The 22,189-nt window shown below is 36.7% G+C and overlaps 1 protein-coding gene across 1 annotated transcript; it reads left to right on the top strand.

Annotated features, from left to right (window-relative positions):
* The first annotated feature begins 17,162 nt into the window (after window positions 1–17,162).
* Window positions 17,163–17,591, top strand: LOC138905606 (uncharacterized). The gene has a single exon (XM_070194126.1). It carries the CDS (start codon window positions 17,163–17,165, stop codon window positions 17,589–17,591), a length of 429 nt encoding a protein of 142 aa, XP_070050227.1.
* The last annotated feature ends 4,598 nt before the right edge of the window (window positions 17,592–22,189 follow it).

The following is a 22,189-nucleotide window of genomic DNA, read 5'->3' as shown; positions in this document are numbered from 1 at the left end:
GTAAATACTGATAATCTTTATTAACTAGTTCGCCTCGTACCCTTCTCCACCTTGTTTCTTTTACTTGTTGAGACTTATATCTTTTGATTCTCTTATTTCTTTTCACCATATGGGTGGATAGATATTCTTGCCTTAAGGCTCCTTATCAAGAAGCTTACACATTTTAGTACACGCATGATCTGCTGAAGACCTCACATTTACTCATCATAAGCATAATGCAAAATTGAGTTCCTCTGACTCAACTCTTTCACAGCTATATCTCTTACCTACTGTCTTTCTGGATGTAGGTATCGTTGTATTACGAATAAGATAGAGTTTAGGAAATTGAGTTCTCACAACTGAGCTTTACCACACGATCTAGAGTAAGAAGAAAGAGTAACAGTCCTAAATGCCCTGCAGCCTCCTGCTTATAAGTGTGGTGCACAACATACCCATAAATAAGACTCTACTAGACACGGCTTGTAGACTCCCTAGGACAGAACTGCTCTGATACCACTTTTGTCACGACCCAAACTGATGGGCCGCGACGGGCACCCGGTACCCTACTCAACCGAGTACCAACGTAATGTATCTTTCATATCATACTATCATAGGTAAATGAGCCGGAAAGGCTGTCGTGAGATAAGTAGAATAAAATATGAGAAAGTACTCGACATAAGACAACCCAACATGTAATACAAACTTATACATATGACATGCGCTATAAGACCAAAATGATCACTCGTATACTGAAGATAGGCTGACAAGGCCATACAATCTTTCACGTACATGAGATATGTTTACAAGACTTTAAGAGTAGATAAATACCATAAAGGTCGGGACAGGGCCCCGCCATACTAATCATTACATGTCCAAATCATACTAACCAAATAAGCAACTCCGAAGTAAATGGAGCGCACCAACACCTTCCATTGAGCTGATAGCCTACTTGGAGGACTCTCAACCTGTCTATCGGGACCTTCGGGCATGAAACACAGTGTCCCCAGGCAAAAAGGATATCAGTACAAATAATGTACCGAGTATGTAAGGAATGAAAATCAGTAAATAAAAGACATAGAGAAACATGGAGTAGAAGACTCAACATGTAAGTCTGAATAGCTCTGTGAATCATTTCATATTTATAATGTCATGCGTATGCGTATAAATGTCATACCATGCATAGGTATATGCGTTCATAACATCATCAAGCCTCTGAGGGCATCCCATCATATCATCTCGGTCACTATGGGCAAATCATCAACGTATACTAGCTGATCAGGTAGTGGTGCGTATATAATGCCATAACCTTTTCCCATATCCCATATACTTATAATATACGCGTATATAATGCCATCTGGTCATGGGTCAATATACATGTATAAATGCATGAAATGCATAAGAAATACGTTAATAAGTTTTCTCGGAATGTCATAAGATCAATATGCCTTTCGGATAACTTTATCAACTACATATTTTTATGAGACCCATGAACAGAAGATATAATAATAAGACACATGGAAAATCAAGAATATAGACACCCCTAGTATTTATATGAATAAAGTCATTTATGAAAGTTGCGTATTTTGCTCGTTTCGTCTGTGTCATTTGGATCATGCCAAAAGGAAAGAAATGATAGCCTTAACATACCTGAGCCGGTTCTCTTGACAATCCTTCTAACACACGACAATCGCGATAAAACACGTGACGGAAAGATCGGAGTAGGGAAAAATTCGAATGATATTCTTGAGAAAGATTGTACGTGCTCTCTTAGAATTGCAAATCCCATTGCTATTACGCAATATAACTTCATATGAAATTTTGTTGAAGCAAAATCACGTTGCCATAAGCATTGTAAAGGATTCATATGAAGTCTTGTTTGAGAATCCCACCAGTTACTTAGCAAGCCAATCTATCTCACTTCATAATGTAGGAAAAACTTTTAAGAGTATGGGTTGTGGGCCCCACTTCATTGTAATGACTAAGCCACAGCACTCTCTTAATGTGCCACCTTATAAATATGGACTTAAGAGTCACAATTTCCTAAAGCCTTGGCTGCCACATTAAGGCTTATCCAAAAGTCTTAATTAATTATCCACCAATCTCTTGATTAACTTGTTAATCTCCCATTAATCAATAATTAACTAATTACCCACATAATTAAGAATTACTTAAAATACTACTTCATTTTAACACACTTTATACATCTTACTATCATGGTCATGTGGTACCTTGTATGACACTAGTCCATAAATACCGGGTATTATAGCTTGGATCGTATTTATCCCAAAATGTCAAATTTCGACGAAACTCATCTTGTTCGATTTACTTACCCTCTCACCTTCACGAACTTGTTTGAAATAGCATAATACTTATAACCTAAAAAATAATCTCATTCCCGAGCTTACGTTGATTAACTTACGACGAAACTTTACGTACGAAAATGCGGGATGTAATATCTCATTTCCGAGCTTATCTCAATTTACTTATGGCGTACTTTCCCGTACGAAAACATGGGATGTAACACCAACCCAGCCCGCTACTTATGTAGGGTTGAGCTAGGATTAATAATGAACTTGAAAAGTTTTAGGTGGCTAATAATAATCTTTTTTTCAATAGAAAATATAACTTCAAGTGGCCAATTATCAGTTTGGATTACTTTAATATATTATTAATGTTTAAATTGCTCTTCGGTATAGAAAAAGATCAATTTTAAATACACAAAAAAAATTGACCACTAGCAAATTTCAGAAATTTTAAAATATTATGGACTATAATAATGAAATCAGCAAATGATGTTAATTCTAAATTAAAAATCTTAGTAATATAAACTTATTGAAACAACCTCTGAATCTGAGAAAAATGAAAGAAAAGTATTAAGAAAATATTCATGTAACTTTAAAAAAGAAGAGCTAGAGATATAGAGAATTTGTATTTCAATTACGAGATTCCTCGTCAAATATCAAGATTTTTGTACGCTCTAAGCAAACAGAAATTGTTTACATGATTAATCGACTATGTCACGAAAAAATATTTAAGGATTTTAAAAAAATATTTTTTAAAAAAATTGAAGGACCGCGCCTTAGCCCACGATCCTCTTAGGACTGGGTTGGGTTGACCATTTTAAGACCCATTCATATGGCAGCCCAACTCTATTAGCCCACCAAATTTAAAAATCCACAAGACTTGAATTTGCTGAGACGAGCTGGCCCGTTTTGACAGCTCTAGTTATCATAAACATACATGCAATCAAAATCGTAAAAGCGTCAGAAGCAAACAAAATCAAACACGGCAAAAAAGCGAAAAAGAATAGCAAATACACATAACCAGAAAAGCTCACCAGTAACAACATAAAATCTAAGATAACTCGTTTTGAAAAGATAAAAAAACTTATTTTGAAAAGAGGAATGGACAGTCGAAAAAAGAGCAATGAATGGGTTTCGATTACCAATTTTTTTCTTCAATCTCTGTCACTAAAGCCAAAGTAGTTAACTCTATTATCATGGTTGTTCGTCGGTCGGTACGGTACGATATTTAGATATTTCAATTCAATATTTTCGATATTCGATTTCGTAAAATGATATATCAATACCGTACTAAATTAAACTTGGTATGGTTCGGTTTTTCTCCTTTCGATTTCGCTTTATTCGGTTCGATAACTTCGGTTTATTCGATTTGAATACTAACTAGTGCATAGAGTCATAGACAATAATATTCTTAATTAAAGTACTCAAAAATACAAAATTAAAAATATTTGTTGACAAAAGTTTTGTCCAAAACCAGCAAATACCAACCTAGAGAGAGAAAACTTAAAGAAATATCTTTTTACTTGCTTGAGTTAATTAATGAACTTAGATAATAAAGGAAAGTAAAATTTTAAATTTCATATATTTATGTAATAATTAATAAAATATGTATTGTGTAATATAATATATATTTCGGTATGATATCGGTATTTCGGTATTTCATTTTAAAATATCAAACACCATACCTATTACCAATTATTTTTAAAACTTAAACCAAATACTATAACGAACACCAAAATATCGAATACTAAATACTAAAATTTTTGATTTCGGTACGATAATTTAGTATTTATAAAATTATGCACAACCCTGGTCATTACTAACTTCTCCAAGCCTTCCACAGCTTACTATCGATTTTCCTTTTCTTTCTTTTATTTATGTTCATAATTGATTTATTACTCTTGAGTGAGGGTTGTAGTTCCAGAATTTGTCAGATAATTTATTACTTGTGAGAGAGTTGAATTTGCCGGCGATGCTTGTGGTTTAAGGGTTTAGGTAGAGAGAGGGGGGGGGTTTGGGGGGGGGTTTGGGGGGGGGGAGGAATGGAAATGAAGGGTGTGTAGTAGATCTGGCTATGAGGGTTGTGAGTTGTCAAAAGCTGATTGGTTGGTTTTGTATTTGAACCACGCACTCTGATGTTAAAAAATGTGTTCAATTGACGCAATTTATATTCACTCCAAGTGTTTAATAGGAACAAGACTGATTTCAAGTGTCTAAATGAAAAAACAGACAAGTTTAAGGGATTGCAAATGTATTTAGTACTATATATTATCATTTGCACTTCTTCTCATGTCTAATATAATAAAAATTATGTTTTAAAATGTTGGTCTTGGGTTCACATAATTTCAATCTCGAGAAACAAAAAAATATACTTTCAAAGTGAAGAAAGAGGAGCAGGAACAAGAGGTTGTCCTCTCCCGGCCCAGTAGTTCTGCAACTATTACCGTGTCGGGACTGACGGGGCTCGAACCCGCAGCTTTCGCCTTGATAGAACGGTAATCTGACCGATTGAACTACAATCTCTGAAAAATTAGGTGTACAACTTAAAATCAATTTAGATTCGAACTATTTAGTTTTGCCGTGCACATTAGGACAATCAAGTAAATGCCAATAATATATAAATGCAAAATGGCATCTCTCCCTCGTGTATGTGGCTATCTCTCCTCAAATTGGTATCTCTCTCACACACACAAAAACATAGCGGTACATGTGTCTCTAGGTCTAACATGGATGGCAATGGAAGAAAAATCAGAAACTTAAATATGTAACAACCTAGTTTGCACTAAAATAGAATTGGACTATATATAGTGTTTCTGCGTGCATGTCCTTTGTAAATCTTTAAATCTTTAGCCCTTGTTTCATTGGATCAGATTGTAATCCACTTTTGTGTGTGTATGTGTGATATTAGCACTTTTGTTATAAAATACAACAAAATGGTACCTTCTTTGGTTTATATTATTTGTATTTTAAGGTTTTTGTACGTCTCTTAAGAAAAATATTTAATATTAATTTCCTAATTTTGTAATCTAGAAAAATATAACCATATATGTGTCTGACCCATTGATTAATTGAAGTAAGAATTTCGACGGTTCACGTCCTGCTGCGAGGGCCATACACCAATCCATACGGGTCGAGTTTCATGTTGGACTTTCCATATCTTTCTTCCAATGGGCTTTCCAGTAATGGCATGAGATAATTACTTTTTAACATGATATTTAGTTTTTATCCAATATTTTTAATACTTAGCAAAAATAGTCACAACTCTATTAAAATTAATACGAAAAGATATTTTTACCCTTTCTTCATGAGTGTTATGTAAATATTAAGGACATGACGTCCTTAACTTCATGATGTCCTAAAGTTTAACAACGGAACGAATACAGGACACTTTATCCTTAATATTTACACAATATTCATGAAGTTAAGGATACCGTAGCCTTAATATTTACACAACACTCATAAAGTTAAGGATACTATGTCCTTAATATTTACACTGCACATATAAAATTAAGGACATGAGGTCCTAAAGTTTAATAACAGAAGGTGCAAATACAAGTTAAGGACACTATGTCCTTAACATTTACACTGCACACATGAAGTTAAGGACGCCATGTCCTTAACATTTATACTGCATATATGAAGTTGACATGATGTCCTAAAGTTTAACAACGGAAAGTGCAAATACATGACACTTTGTCCTTAATATTTATACAGCATTCATGAAATTAAGGACACTATATCCTTAATATTTATACAACACCCATGTCTAGCACAGGGATATTTTCGTCCGGACGGGTAAAAAATTATTAAGCACTGGCTAAAAAGTAAATATATTTTAAACAGTGACTAAAGAGTAAAGACATCTCTAATTAGTGGTTAACTGTGCACTTCCCCCTTCATTTGACTTGCTGTTAATGGGTTTAGCTTCTTAAAAGGATTTTTTACGTAAATAGTCAGATTTAATATTTACTTTTCATAGCTTTAAAAAATATGTATGGTTATACACATATTATAATGAATTATGCATATATTATATATCCATCGATTTTTTTTAATTCAAGCGGTTGGATAAGCGAATATTAATTAGGTTAATTCTTTTCGCAAGTGCATCACATTCGTATTTTAAATTTGCTAATATCTTCTTTATCTGACCATAACTGAAAAAAAATCATTACCTATTGACTTTAATGTTTTTAGCTTTTAATTACTTGTTGTTATAAGTTAATTTAATCTTATCATGGTGAAAATTACTCTAACTTAAACTCTATAGATTATTTCTTTTCAAATAATGGAGCGCAGCGGAGAGAGCGTTCAAAGTCAGTTGAAAGAAAAAGAAGTTAAAGATCCTTTACGTTGGGGGAGGGGTCCTCTTTATTAGCTACTGGTCGGAGAAAAAGGTAGTCCAAGAATTGCAGCTTACGATGATAATTATGATGAAAGTCTTGTTTGTATTTAAACAGATGTGATTACCTAACCATTCACCATTTATTGCCTTAATATTGACGGTTGTCATTTTGAGATAGAGTGGTCCTTGATTTTATTAAAATAACTTGAATGACAAACTGATGCATCCACTTCAGAAAGTGATCGGTCATTGTTTGTTTATGTTTAACGTAACAGAGCATCATTCAAAAAGTATCCCTACAAAATACCTACTTAAATTGCCTCTAGTTATAAATGATTAGTACTATATATTATAGGGGGAAAGTGAGGAATTGAATGCAAATTCAAGATGGTTCTCTTCATATATTCACTGGTAGTACTAGAGAAGGCAACCATTCACTACCCAACTGGCCAACGACTCTCTTTCCCCTAATAAATGGAGTAGTTTTTTCTTCACACCATTTTTTGAAAAATTTAACCTTTAATAAGTTGTGTTTCATACTGCATGTATATGATTAAATTCTATCTCAACTTATACCGAAATGTACATGCATTGAATGAGTGCGGCTTATTTGTTTTTAATTAACTGTATTTGCTAAGGAAATAATACATTATCTAACTCGAGCGAATGAGTGCGGCTTTTATACGAACTTAGGCATATTCAATTATTATTTTCCAAGCACTATTTATTTTTTAGTAGTGCTTGAAGATTTACTGCATTGTTGCAGTTAGCTTAACTAGAGTTAATAAATATTCTTAAAAACAATTTCTGCCTTTAATTATTTTTAGTACCCAAAGTGAATCCAAGCCATTAGTTGCGCGCACGCACAAAAACAAATAAAGGTTTCAACCTTACATATTTGTTTGTTTAGGTAGCTCGGCAGGTAAAGAAGAGTGGTGGGAACACCATATGTAACATTGATTGAAGCGTACAGCTATCCCAAGTAAGACAGACCAAATCAACTGTCGTTTCAAAGTATTGTTTTGAGAGAAAAAAGCAAAAATTAACCAAGAATCTTGTTCGGTCATGGAAGAGGAAAGAATTCAATGTAGTTCTTGATTGTGTAAGATAAGGTTCAAACTTAAAAGCCCAAACAACATCACATGTCCCCCTGATCCCCAATCTCTTCCATTATAGTGAGTTTGGCCCCACAAACAGGCATCTTGTTTGGTACATGTTCTATTTTTTTTAATTTTTTTTATAATTTCAAGAATTAAATTAAATAAAAATTGATTTAATCATTTAAATTAAAAATGATCGGTGAATATATAATATATATATAGTTCATATATAATATTTATACAGCTGAAAAAAAAAAATAGTGAATTCGATCGATTATTTGTGTAGCTTGTAGCCAACTGACTCGTGGTCGTGGAGCCTACTTTTGCCTTGAGAAGTTGTCACCTTGATCAATGGATTTTTCTGTTTTTAAAATTTTTAGTAGAGGTGGACCCTTGAATTAAAGTAGTAATAGATAAACGAGAGATGCTTGAAGGGATTAATATTGTACACCTAACAAAGGTTCTACCTTCCAACATTTACTTACACAACATTGATAAAGAAGATTGTATGTGGTAAAATTGGTTGGCGCCAGTTGGACGAATGATGAGATAACATGTAAAATTGAAGACATGTAACATGTGAGTAAGCAAATAGTTGGCACCGGATACAAGCATGCGACCAGTGTTGAGTGAGTTCCGAAGGCATTAAAATCGAGAACGAAGATTTGAAAGTAAGGTATCGGTTGGGAAACGACAAAATCGAGCACGAGTGAAATACCATTTTCACTTATGTACGGTGCGATATCTTTGATCCCGGTGGAGATTGAGGATCCGACCATAAGGTATTCTCAAGCAAACGAGGAGGCAAATAATGAAGTACTGCTGATTAAACTGGACTTGCTTGAGGAGCATTGACATTTGACATATGTAAGGATGGTGACACAAAAGCAAAGAATGGAAAGATAATACAACCGCAGACCAAAATTTTGATATTTCATGTCAGTGATTTGGTTTTGAGAAAAGTAATTCAAAGTAATTGAGAGGTTAATGCCAGAAAGTTAGGAGAAACATAGGAAGGACCTTACCGAATTTCTGCTATAACCAGTAAAGGTTCATATCAATTGGAGAATCAAGACGGCGTTAAAATGCCAAGAAATTGGAACGTGACTTACCTCAAAAAGTATTACTACTGAAGATCCTTGTTGATTCTGAAAGTACGTGTTGCACTCATTTTTCCTTCGTCCAATTTTTGTCCCAATTGAATTTTTCTGATAAGGTTTTTAATGAGGCAACAATGAAAAGTATACTACGAAGAAAGGGTCATCGGCGATAGCAAGATTTCAAGTGTTCGAATTCTCATACTTAGCATTCGAAAACTGGGAGGAGGGGGGAACTATTGCATACTAAGGCACTAAAAGTGTTACGAAGGCCGGGGATTGTTAGATCCGGGGTTTATATCTTATCAGGACCGGGGACTGCACGTTCCATCCCGTAGAAATAAGTTGTACAAGTTAGCCACATATAGTGATGGCTTTATTTACTTAAGCAAATAAATATTTATGTAAATGTACTTTTAAAGATGGAAGGAATAAATCAAAGTCCTTTTGTTTTTATCTTATTTCTTGTCCAAATAATATGTTAAATTATATTATGTTAAAAAGTTAATTAAAACTTCAAATGCTTGTGCTGGAATGAACAGGAACATAAGGGCCCTCTCTTATGAAACCCTCATAGTCAAAGGGAAAATACTGGAAGTGGAAATGTAAAAACAAAAAGAATTTCTATCTTTATCAGTTAAGTAAAAGAAATATTTTTTGTACAATAAACAAGGAAAAGATTTCTTTCATTATTAAAATGGCAAACTTAAACAAGTTTTGGCATAGTTACATAAACAAGTTTTGGCAAACTTAAAGCAAATATATATATCAATTGTTTTTGTCTGCGGAGTTCAGAGGAAGGGAAGTGTTTTCGGCTTCATTTGTAGGTGAAGATTGTTTCGCATCCGAACCAAGGCCTTCATCGTTGTCTTTTCATTCTTCAGCTTGCTCTTTGGTTCCCGAATACTCGGAGCTAGTGTTCGAAGAGTCAGACGCAACAGGCCGAGTAGAAAGGTTCTCGAGGGCAGTTGACTCCAATTCACGAGCCTTGGCAATGCAATCATCCATATTTGCAATCCCTTCTTTGGCCTCCTCGAAAGTCTTCCTTCTCATGTGATAAATAGCATAAGTTTTCTCGAGGAGGAAAGAATCTTCTTAGTCTTGGAGTTTAGCTCAGAGTTTCTCAATTTTTAATTGGAGTTTTTCATTTTCGTCTCTCACAATGCCGATTCTGGAATCAAGTTCAGTGTTGGTTAATGCATGAAGCTAGTTCTGCTCCATAACCTTTTTGAATATATCTTTTATTCTGGCTATCCTCTCCTCGATAACATTAGCCTCTTCGATTTTGGAGTGTAAGCTAGCCTCCAAATTATTGATTTGCTCTATAAAAGTAGACTTGTGCTCGGCCGCGGTACTCACGAGATCATGTAGTTCAGCCCACTTGGCCTTCGCCTCCTTAAGATCTTCATGTAATTGAGCGGCTTGTTGGTTGTGGGCCATTCTATCTTACTCGGATTGCTCTAATCGGGCTTCGAGCTCGCCCATTTGAGCAACTTTTACTTCTAACACCGTGAGGCATTCAACAAGCTGATTTCGTTAGACCAAAAGTTAATTTTCTTCTGTAGTAAGTTCCTCTTTATCCAAAATCAACCTTTGGAGGCCCTCAGAAGCAAGGAGGTTAACCTAAAAATATTAAATCTAAGGTTATTAAGACAAAGTCTAACAGATAAAAAGGGTAGAGAATAAGGTTATATTGATACATGAGTCGAACAATGCATGTTGTTTATTAGACACTCACCAGAAAAAGAGTTCATTTTTCTCCAATTATTTTTCGTGGCCAGCAGCTTCAGATAGTTGGCAACCTCCACCGTCTTGGAAAGTATGTGGCACCCATTCGAAACTTTGAGAATGATACTCCATTTTCCATTAAGGTTTTGAGTGGGTGACCGGTAAGTGTTTCCCAAATTTTCATGGTCGGATGACTGTAGGGAAAGAACATATTCTATCTGTTCGGATGGGGCCGATAGAGAGATATCATCTGGTGTAGAAGGATATGCGGCTACTATTAGCTCAGAATTTCATGAAGGAGGAATGTTAGCGGTAGAATTCTTCTAACCGAAAGCAACAATGGGGAATCAAAAACGAGATGCAGCGTTGTCAGCTAATCCCATTTCTGTGAAGAGTCCTTAAACTTCTTCCATGTGGTGTTTGAAGCTCTCTCGGCTGAGCATCCAGTTAAGCCAATGAAGATCTTTTTCTTTTTTGAAAAGGAATTGATTCATTGCCAGTTCCTTCATGTACAAGGACCAATATGGCTGGTCCGACTGGAGTTTCTTTTGTTGAAGGTTTCCACCGAGTTTCGGCCGTAGTGGTACGTTTTCTCTTTGGTTTCTTGTCTTTGGGATGGAAACTCCGGGAGGAGGCGCCTACACCGGAAGTGAGAGTGGATTCACGAGCTCTCTTCCGGTTAAGGACATCTTACAATGCTCATTGGGCTTCCTCTGGGTCATCGAGAACCTCGATAGCAGGGCAAATGATATTTTCGGAAAAACTATATATTGCGAAAAAATGTCAATAAATTGATTCTAACTCATGCTGAAAGAATGAAAGAAAGAAGGAAGAACTTTTATTTACCATGGTTTTTAGCTTTCCAATTAAATCACGGAGCCATTTCTTTCCACCTTCGAGAGTCCGGTGTAGGAATGTCTCAAATTTTATGTACCCATTGGGCCAGGTTCTTAACCTGTGGTTGTTCCCAATGAGTAGTTGGAATAAGAAAAATAGAAAGTTAACGGGAGAGGAGAGTATTTTTAAACACGGAAAAGAAAAAGATATTTGAAGACTTACGAAAAAGGTTCCAAGATTGATGAATAATAGGTGCTGTTATCGGGAGGATTTCTCTAGTAGCAATGAAAATGCACAGTTCCATCCATCTATGGTCATTATCATCATCAATACTGGTACGAATGGCATGGTAGCCGCATTTTTGAGTTTTATCACACCTCTACGAAATATCTTTGGGGAATAGAGGTTGATCAAGCATGTGAGAGTTGGGGTTTCCCCAGTCTCGGAGCACAACTTTCGAAGGCAAGCCACTGTACGCCATACTGATGGGCCTGCTTGAGCTAAACAGATTTGGTAACGATGGCAGAATTCAAAAATTATGGGGTCAATTCTGTGATGCAATCTCAAAGTGAAAGGGTATGTATAAATATACATGAACCCTAGTTTGGAGAAGGTGACCCTTTCCACCTCATTGGGGGAGAAAATTTCAATGTTATTCCAGTCGCAATCTTTATTCACGAAGGGAATGTTAGAAATACGAATGGAAGAAGGATACCTACAAACAGGCCAATGTTTGTCATTTTTTAGATTAATGGGTTCTTTTTGGACTTGAAAGTCTGACTGGGTGTTAAGTTGAAGGGGTATGATGGAGTTAACGGTAGGAGGTTCGGATTCGACAACAACTTCCTTTATTTGTTCTTTTTGGACCACCACTGAAGAGAAGGCTAGAGTTTTCGAGGACAGCAGTATTAGAAGACATGGTGATAAGAAATTTTAGTAGTGAGATTGTAATGAGAAAGATGAATTTTGCAGTAGGATTCTAAGGAAATTCAAAGAAGAAGAAGGATTTGTAAAAGTGAAGGGTAAAAGTGATGAGTAGTAAATTATTTTTTTTACTTTATTCTTAATATTGTTCTTGCTACTGCTATCGGAGAAGCTAAACTCAGAGCTAGACTTGTATTTCCTTTAAGCTATTTTATAATCGCGTCTCTGTTCTTATTTATTTTATATTTTTGGATCAAATTAACTCACGTATCTATAAACTACGTTACAAATTCAATTGTACCATTTTAGGGGTAAACAGTTTGGCGTCCACCATGGGACATATGCAATTGTGTAATTATTTTGATCCATTCATCTGTTACTACCGAATTTTTATTCCTTTCTTAGCAAAAGAAAAATAAGATATGGCAGCTAACGATGTGAACAATGCTTACAACGTTGGAACATACAACGAGCGAGAGGATGTTTTCCAGCGGGAAGATTCAATTGGTTAAATTTGTAACGATGAAGATGAGACAACTTCGATTTGTGAAGAACGAAATCCTCGTCATGTAGATGATGAACATGTTTTTGAAAGGTCAAAATCTTGAGAGAGAAATAATGGGAAATTATGAAGCATCTCTCAAGGCAAGATCATGTGATGATAAAGTTGAAGCGGGCGCTTTTGGTTGCCTCTAATATCCCAAATAGAGCAGTTCAGATTCCTCCCAGCGTGCCTGGAAATCAAACAACGCAAAGAACCAATAACATTGCTCTGAGGAAGGGATTCAATTTTAATGAAAATGAAGCACGTGGTGCCGGCAGTGGATCCGGGAATGACAACAATGCTAATGATCGTTTCAAAACCGAGCTCATGAGATTCAAGAGAGAAAAATGAAAAAATGGACCACAATGCTAAATAATTTCATGCTCGGATGGATCAGATCACGGGGCACCACCGGTGTGGAATAGACCGAATTCAAAGAATTATACGCAGCTGCCGTTCAAACCGAGTGCGGCCCCAAAGTTGATCCCTAAATGTTTCAAGATGTCAGATATTCAGAAGTATGACGAGATTTTGGATCCACATGAGCATATCACAACTTATACTACGACAGTAAAGGGAAATAAGTTGGCCTCTTACGAGATCGAGTATGTCTTACTAAAATAATTTGGCGAAATCCTAACGAAGGGTGCTTTAACATGGTATTTTTTTTTACCTGAGCATTTCGTTGACTCTTTTGAAATACTTGCAGATTCTTTCATTAAAGCTCATGTTGAGGTAAGAAAGGTCCAAGTTAGAAAGGCGAATATATTCAGAATCGCCTAAGGAGAATTCGAACTATCGCGAGAGTTTGTGATCTAGTTTCAGAAGGAAAAGATGTTGTTGCCAGTAGTACCAGACGAGTAGGCAATTGAAGCATTCACGGAAGATCTCAATCCACCGTGTTCCGATGCCTCCAGGAAACTGAAGGAAATTCTATTGGAATTCCAGGCAACTACATGGACAGTTGTCCCTAATCATTATGAATCAAAAATTAGAACTGAAGATGATCAACTAAGTTCTTTAATGACTTCTAAAGGACAGAATCATGATTAGAACCAAGAAAAATTCAAAAGTAATTTTGATACAGATTAGAGATCTTCTAGGAGTCGCTTTTAGCCTTACAAAAATGGTTGATGGGCGAGGAAATTAAGGTATTCAATCGTCGGATAGGTTCACTTCCGATAGAAGGGTGGATCATGGTCGAAGTAGTAGAGCATTATCGGAGAAGAAACCTTTGGGGTCCCAAGATTCAGCATACCCCCGGTTGTCCGACTATAACTTTAACATCAGCTTAGTAGAACTGGTGTCGGCGATGAGGAATATTAAAGAGGTTAGGTACTACAAACCAATCCGATCGGATCGTAGCCTAAGAGATCCTACTCTATGGTGTGAGTTCCATGGAACACATGGTGATAGGACTGGGGGACTGCCGGCACCTTCAGGAAGAGGTGGCAACATTGTTGAATAATGGTCACCTTAGAGAATTTCTAAGTGATCAGGCCAAAAGTAATTATGGGAAAAATCGTGACATAAGGAAACCAGCCAAACCGACTGCAAGGTCACCTCGCTTAACGATAAATATGATCTTTGTTAGAGACGAAGTAAATGGGGTGACATTTTCAGCGGCAAAGAAGATGAAGATATCAGTAACTCATAGCAAGAGGATCCAAGAAGTTTAAGAAGATGACATCACCTTTACATAAGAGGATGTTGATGGACTTATTCTACCGCACAACGATGCTTTGCTAATATCTCTTAATGTTTTAGATTTCAAAATTAAACGTGTACTGGTTGATCTATGTAGTTCAGCCAACATCATTCAATGGAGAATTTTAGAGCAAGCAAAGTTAACCGAAAACATAGTTCCGACAAACAAAGCTTTTAGCGGGGTTCAACTTAACAGGTTTTACGATCCGAGGAGAGATTTTGCTGCCCACGCATGCCGAAGTCATAACGAAGACCACTCTGTTCGAAGTGGTAGATGGTGATATGGGATACAACGTAATCCTTGGAAGGCCTTGGATTCACGAAATGAAGGCTGTGCCGTCAACATATCATCAATTGCTGAATATTCCCACACATGAAGGGGTCAAACAGATAATAGGAGATCAACAAGATGCAAGAGAGATTAACGCAGTTACCTTGTCCAGTAGAAAGGGGTAAGAAGCAAGCAAATAGAAACTACAGGAATTGGTGCCTTCTTCCACCTCGATTGAATATAATGGAGAAAAGGAGTACTTAGAATTGTATCAGGTACTGAGGTCGTTATAGGTACAGGAGAAAACGGATGCGACCAAATCAACCCATAGAAGAGTTCGAACAAGTGGCCTTGTTCACATAGTTCTTAGAAAGAAAATTCTACTTAGGAACGAGGTTGAGTCCCGAACTCAGATTAAAATTTATTGACTTTCTTATAGCTAACGTTGATCGTTTTGAATTGTCGTACTTAGATATGATAGGAATTCCACTAGAGGTGGCTATCCACAAGCTGAGTTTGGATCTCAACTTCCCTCCGGTAAGACAGAAGAAATGACCAATAGAAGAGGTCAGAAACAGGTTTGTCAAAGAAGAGATAATCCGGTTGCTAAATATACGTTCAATTCGAGAGGTAAATTACCCTGATTGGCTAGCTAATGTAGTAGTAGTACCTAAAAAATTTAGAATGTGTGTAGATTATATAGATTTGAATCAGGCATGCCCTAAGGACTCTTTCCCGTTTTCAAACATTGACCAAATGATTGATGCCATGGCCAGGCATGAGTTAATGAGCCTTCTTGATGCATATTCCGGTTATAATCAAATGGAATGCACCAGGAAGATCAAGAAAAACATCGGTTATCATAAAGTTTTGCACATACTGCTATAATGTGATGCCTTTTGGGCTTAAAAATGCCGGAGCCACTTATCAGAGGCTCGTTAATAAAATATTTGAACAACAACAACAACAACAACCCAGTATAATTCCACTAGTGGGGTCTGGAGAGGGTAGTATGTACGCAGACCTTACCCCTACCCTGGGGTAGAGAGGCTGTAAAGTCTCTTAATTGGTAAAACAACGGAGGTGTATATTCATGATATGTTGGTCAAGTCTCTTAATGTAGGTGATCATTTGTCTCATCTACAAGAGACATCCTAAGAAAGTACAACATGAATCTCAATCATGAAAATACACTTTTGGGATTGGTTCCTGAAAGTTCCTAGGTTTCTGGTCTCAAAGAACAGAGCCATCAAGGATATCCTGTACCAATTAACAAGTTTGAAGAAAGTACAAAGGTTGACGTGCAGGTTGGCGACTCTAAGTAGGTTTATCTCAAGGTCTTCGAAGAAATGCCATTATTTGTTTTCGCTTTTGAAAAAGAAGAATGATTTCGTGTGGACTCCGGAATGCCAACAAGCATAGAAAGACCTAAAAAGGTACCTGTCTAGCCCTCCATTGTTGTCAAAATCGATGGAAGGTGAGCAATTGTTAATTTATCTAGTGGTCTCGGAAGTAGAGGTAAGTGTTGTTTTGGACCGGGAGGAGGAAGGTACGCAATTTGCTATTTATTATGTTAGTAAAGATTTATTGGGAGCGGAGGCACGTTATCCGCACCTTGAAAAGTTGGCCCTAGCTCTCGTAATCGCCTCTCGAAAGCTTAGGCCTTATTTTGAATGTCATCCCATAGTTATTGTGGCAACTTTTGTCTTGAGGAATGTCCTTCATAAACCTGAATTATCGGGTCGATTGGATAAATGGGCAGTCGAAGTTAGTGAATTCGACATTGAATACAAACCCAGGACTACGATTAAGTCACAAGTTTTGGTCGACTTTGTGGCTGATTTTAGTCTAGGACTGATGCCTTTAGCTGCTAAAGAAGTAAGTGCTGGTATTTAGGATGGTGTTTGGACCTTATTTATGGATGGAACTTCCAATGTAAAAAGACCTGGTATCGGGATAGTAATAATCACTCCTTCAGGAGAAACTATGAGACAGGCCATTAGAACTATACCATTAACTAACAATAAAGCCGAGTACGAGGCTTTGGTTGCAGGACTTAAATTAGCTCGGGGACTAGGCTCCTATGTAATTAAAATAAAGTACGACTACCAGCCGGTAGTGAACCAGGTGTATGGAATTTTCGACGCCAAGGAGGAGATCAAGCAGGTTACATCTTCTAAGTACCATCCAAGTGCTAACGGACAAGCAAAGTCTACCAATAAGATAATAATTCATAATCTCAAAAAGAAGTTAGAAGATGCTAAGGGCAATTGGCTGGATGAGATACCGGGTGTGTGTGGGCGTATCGAACAATGGAAAAATTGAACATGGGTGAAACACCATTTTTACTTGTGTACGATGTGGAAGCTTTGATCCTAGTAGTGATTGGGGAGTCGACCATAAGGTATTCCCGAGCAAACAAGAAGGCAAATAATGAAGCACTACTGATTAAACTGGATTTGCTTGAAGAGCATCAAAATCTGACATATGTAAGGATGGTGGCACAAAAGCAAAGAATGGAAAGATATCACAACCGCAAAGCAAATCTTCGATATTTCCATGTCGGAGATTTGGCTTTGAGAAAAGCAACTCAAAGTAATCAAGAAATTAATGTCGAGAAGCTGAGACCAACACGGGAAAGACCTTACCAAATTTCTTCTATAACCAGTAAAGGTTTATATCAATTGGAGAATCAAGACGAAGTTAAATTGCCAAGCAATTGTAACATGACTCACTGCAAAAGGCATTATTACTGAAGATCCTTTGAAACATTTATCCTCGAATGTTGAATGATGAGCTTATCAATCTCATAACCAACAGCTCTTACGAATACTTTAATATTGTCCTTTCTATCTAGGGAGTTGTTCTATAAATAAATCCAGCACATTCCCCCTATAGGCCTCTTTCTCACACCATGACCCATGGTCAAAATTCTTCCAATCTCATAACAATTGCTACCTTCTGTCATGCAGCCTGTATGACTTTGTCCTTATATGTGTGCCTATGCTACTCTATCCTTGTATGTGTGCCTATGCGACTCTTCTCTCCTGTTTCCTCTAGGTTTTAGCCAATTCCTAGGCCTCACTTTATGAACATATATAGAACTATGACAAGCTGTCCCTCTGGGTATCTATAGGTGTACTGAAGTTCTTCGCTCGGTACTTTGACGAACTTATGTCTATTGCTATATTTTTTTCATAGCCTCGATTATCTATACTTATGGCTTTACAACATCTAGGTAGGTCATACTATACCATAACACTTGCTTTGGTTTCATTATTACCGAGGGCTGCTGCCCAACTCTAGGTTACTCTCTACCTGCTTATCCTATATATATAAAGCTAAGTCCTTTAATGCTTCCTCATTATTGTTCATCTATAGAATGACAACCTAATCTCACCTCATACTTTGTAACTTTTATCCATCTATTGTTGATTCATCTTAATGTTGATCTATAATCTACCACTGATAACTTAAAAACTTTTACGTAATACACTGTCACTAGGGCTCAGTATTGGATGTTGCATGAAACTGGTTCTACTCCATAACATTTTTGAACCTTTCTTCTATTTTGGCTCTCCTATCCTCGACAGCAGTAGCCTTTTTGGTTTTGGAGCATAAGCTAGCTACTAAATTATTGATTTGCTCCATAAAAGCAGACACGCGCTCGGCTGCGGCTGTCATGACATCATGTATTTCAACCTATTTGGCCTTCGCCTCCTTAAGATCTTCATGTAATTGAGCGGCTTCTTGGTTGTGGGCCATTTATCTTGCTCCTATTACTCCAATCGGGCTTCGAGCTCGCCTATTTGAGCAACTTTTGCTTCCAACACTGGGAGGCATTCAACAAGCTGATTTCGATCGGCCAAAAGTTGATTTCCTTATGTAGTAAATTCCTCTTTATGAAAAATCAATATTTATAGGCCCTCAGAAGCAAGGATGTTAGCCTAAAAAGGTTAAAGCTAATGTTATCAAGACAAAGTGTAACAAATAAAAAGGGTAGAGAAGAAGGTTAGATTGATACCTAAGTCGAACAATGCATGTTGTTGTTTATCAGACACTTAGTAGAAAGAGAGTCCATTTTTCTCCAATTTTTTTCGTGGCCAGCGACTTCAGATAGTTGGAAACCTCCACTGGCTTGGAAAGTATGTGGAACTCATTCAAAACTATGAGATTGACATTCCGTTTTCTATTAGGGTTTTGAGTGGGTGTAGGGTAAATATTCCCCAAATTTTCATAGTCGGATGACCGTGGGGAAGGAACATCTACTATCTGTTCGGATGGGGACGGTGGAGAGGTAGCAGCTGGTGTAGAAAGAGATGCGGTTGCAGTTTGCTTAGAAGTTGATGGAGGATGAATGTCAAGGGTAGAATTCTTCTGACCGGAAGCAACAATGGGGATTCAAAAATGAGATGCAATATTTTCAGCTAATCCCATTTTCGTGAAGAGTCTTTGAACTTCTTCCTTATGGTGTTTGAAGTTCTCCTGGCTGAGTATCCGGTTGAGATGATGAAGATATTTTTCTTCTTTAAAGAGGAACTGATTCATCGTTAGTTCCTTCATGAACAAGGACCACTGTGGCTGGTCTAGCTGGAGTTTCTTTTGTTGAAGGTTTCTCCCGGGTCCTGGCCATAATGGTGTGTTTTCTCTTTGGTTTCTTGTCTATGGGCTGGGGACTCTGGTATGAGGCACCTATACCGGAAGTGAGAGTTGATTTATGAGCTCTCTTCCGACCAAGGGCATTTTGCAATGCTCGTTGGTCTTCCTCTGGGTCATCGAGAACCTCGATAGTACGCCAAAGAGAAGATCCTTTTGGAATACCTATGTATTGCAAAACATTATCAGTAAATTGTTTCTAAGTCATACTGAAAGATTGAAAGAAAGAAGGAAGAACTTTTATTTACCATGATTTTTGGCTTTTCAATTAAATATGGGAGCCATTTCTTTCCACCTTCTAGAGTCTGGTATAGAAATTTCTAAAGTTTTCAGTACCCATTGGGCTAGGTTCTTAACATGTGGTGGTTCCCAATGAGTAGCTGGAATAAGAAAAATATAAAGTTAACGGAGGAGGAAAGAATTTTTTAACACGGAAAGGAAAAAATATCCGAAGACTTACGAAAAAGGTTTCAAGATTCAGGAATAGCAAGTGATGTTGTCGGGAGGATGTCTCTAGTAGAAATGACAACGAATCATTCCATCCATCTACATTCGTTATCATCATCAACGCTGGTAAGGATGGGATGGTGGTCACATTTGTTGAGTTTTTGCACACATCCACAAAAGATCCTTGGGGAATAGATGTTGATCAAGTGTGCGAGAGTTAGGGTTTTCCCAGTCTCGGAGAACAACTTCTGAAGGAAATTATCGTACGCCATACTGATGGGCCTGCTTAAGCCAACATATTTGGTAACGATGGCATAATTCTAAAATTATAGGGTCAATTCCTTGACCCAATCTCAAAGTGAAAGGGTATGCATATAGATACATGAACCCTGGTTTGTAGAAGGTGACCCTTTTCACCTCATTGGGGGCGAAAACTTCAATGTTATTACAATCGCAATCTTCCTTCACGACAGGAATGTTAGAAATACGAATGGAAGAAGGATATTTGCGAACATGCCATTGTCGATTATTTTTTAGATTAATGAGCTTGAAGGTATGGTTGAGTATTATGTTGAAGGGGTATGATGGAGTTAACTGTAGAAGGTTCGGATTCGACATCAACTTCATCTGTTTTGTTTTTTAAGGGTCACCATCAAAAAGTAGGTCAGAGTTTCCGATGACAGCGGTGTTAGAAGATATGGTGGTAAGAAATTTGAGTAGTGAGATTGTATTGAGAAAGATGAATTTTGTAGTAGGGTTCTAAGGAAATTAAAAGAAGAAGAAGAAGTATTTGTAAAAGTGACGAGTATTGGAGAAGTTTATAGACGGTAAAATTTGTGATCATGATTATCTCGAAAACCGGCAAAAATATTTATTGAATCATGGAATAATACGTATTCGGGTCATTAAATGCATAAAGACGTGCGTCCTTTCAAGCGTCAAAAATCGTTCAGGAACTTTCCTGCCTAGAAAAAAGGTCTTATATACTTTCCGGTAACATAAAGTTGTGTCACCGAAAAGTTGGAGGACTATTTGTATGGAGTAAAATTGGTTAGTGATAGCTGGACGAATGACATATGACACGTAGAACTGAAGACATGTAATATGTGAGTCAACAAATAGTTGGCACCGGATACAGGTATGTGACCGGTGCCGAGTGAGTTCCAAAGGCATTGAAACCGAGAATGAAGATTTGAAAGTAAGGCATCGGTTGGAAAAGACAACATTCAATGAGCAGTCGTTACAAGAAATCTCTATATTAATGACCAACTGTTATAAAGCCATTAATAAAGGTTTTATTCTCATTCAAGAAGAGCTTGATTTGGGGGATCTTATCTCCCTGAATAGAGCTATAAATAAGAAAGTTTTATATTCATTGTTGGACATGAAAAATTATGTACGCAAAAGTTAATAACAACTCTTATTCAATCAAATTGCTCTTTTTACTTTATTTTAAATATTTTTCTTGTTATTGCTATCAGAGAAGCTAGATTCATATTCAGACTTGTATTTTCTTTAAGTTATTTTATAATCTCGTCTCTATTCTTATTTATTTCATATTTTTGGATCAAATTAATTCACGTGTCTATAAACCACGTTACAAATTCAACTGTACCGTTTTACGGGTAAACAAAGATTAAAAGTTTTGATTAACATTGTGGTTTTGATTGTTGAAGTGATTAAAATTGTACACGACAATTACCTACACAACATCGATAAGAAGACTATTCTTGATTAGCTCTGTATCCCGTACATATCGCATTGATAGATGACCAATAAAACTCTGAAGAAAAATAAGCTTCAACAATTGTCAAGACAAATTAAAATTATGCTTTCATTTCTATGTTAAGGTTACATTCAAGTAAAAAGAATCCTAACGCTACCACTTCAGCCTCAGCTGTAAGGAATTAAAGAAATACTCCCTCTGTCATTTTATGTGGGTGGTTTGGGATCAAGAGGGTTAAACACTTAAACTACTTAATTTTCAGCGTAAATTCGATCATAAGAACTTTAATTTTTGATGAACATTTTCCTTAAAACTTTCTAAAGTAAATAAAGTACAATTTTCCTCTCTAACAGCTTAAGATCGTAATTAGGTTTGATTTGCATTCGGATTTTCTAAACACTGGAAGATAATATAACCCCCCGAAAGCAAGAAGAATAAAAGAAAAGAGAACTAGAGTTTTCTTGCATTGGACTTTCCGGCGATAGTCCGAAATTAGTCGGATCCAATGTAGATATCAAATATCAG

Source organism: Nicotiana tomentosiformis, chromosome 2, assembly GCF_000390325.3.
Source record: "Nicotiana tomentosiformis chromosome 2, ASM39032v3, whole genome shotgun sequence".
NCBI lineage: Eukaryota > Viridiplantae > Streptophyta > Magnoliopsida > Solanales > Solanaceae > Nicotiana > Nicotiana tomentosiformis.
Note: the sequence above shows the minus strand (reverse complement) of the source record. Positions and strands in the feature narration are given on the sequence as shown.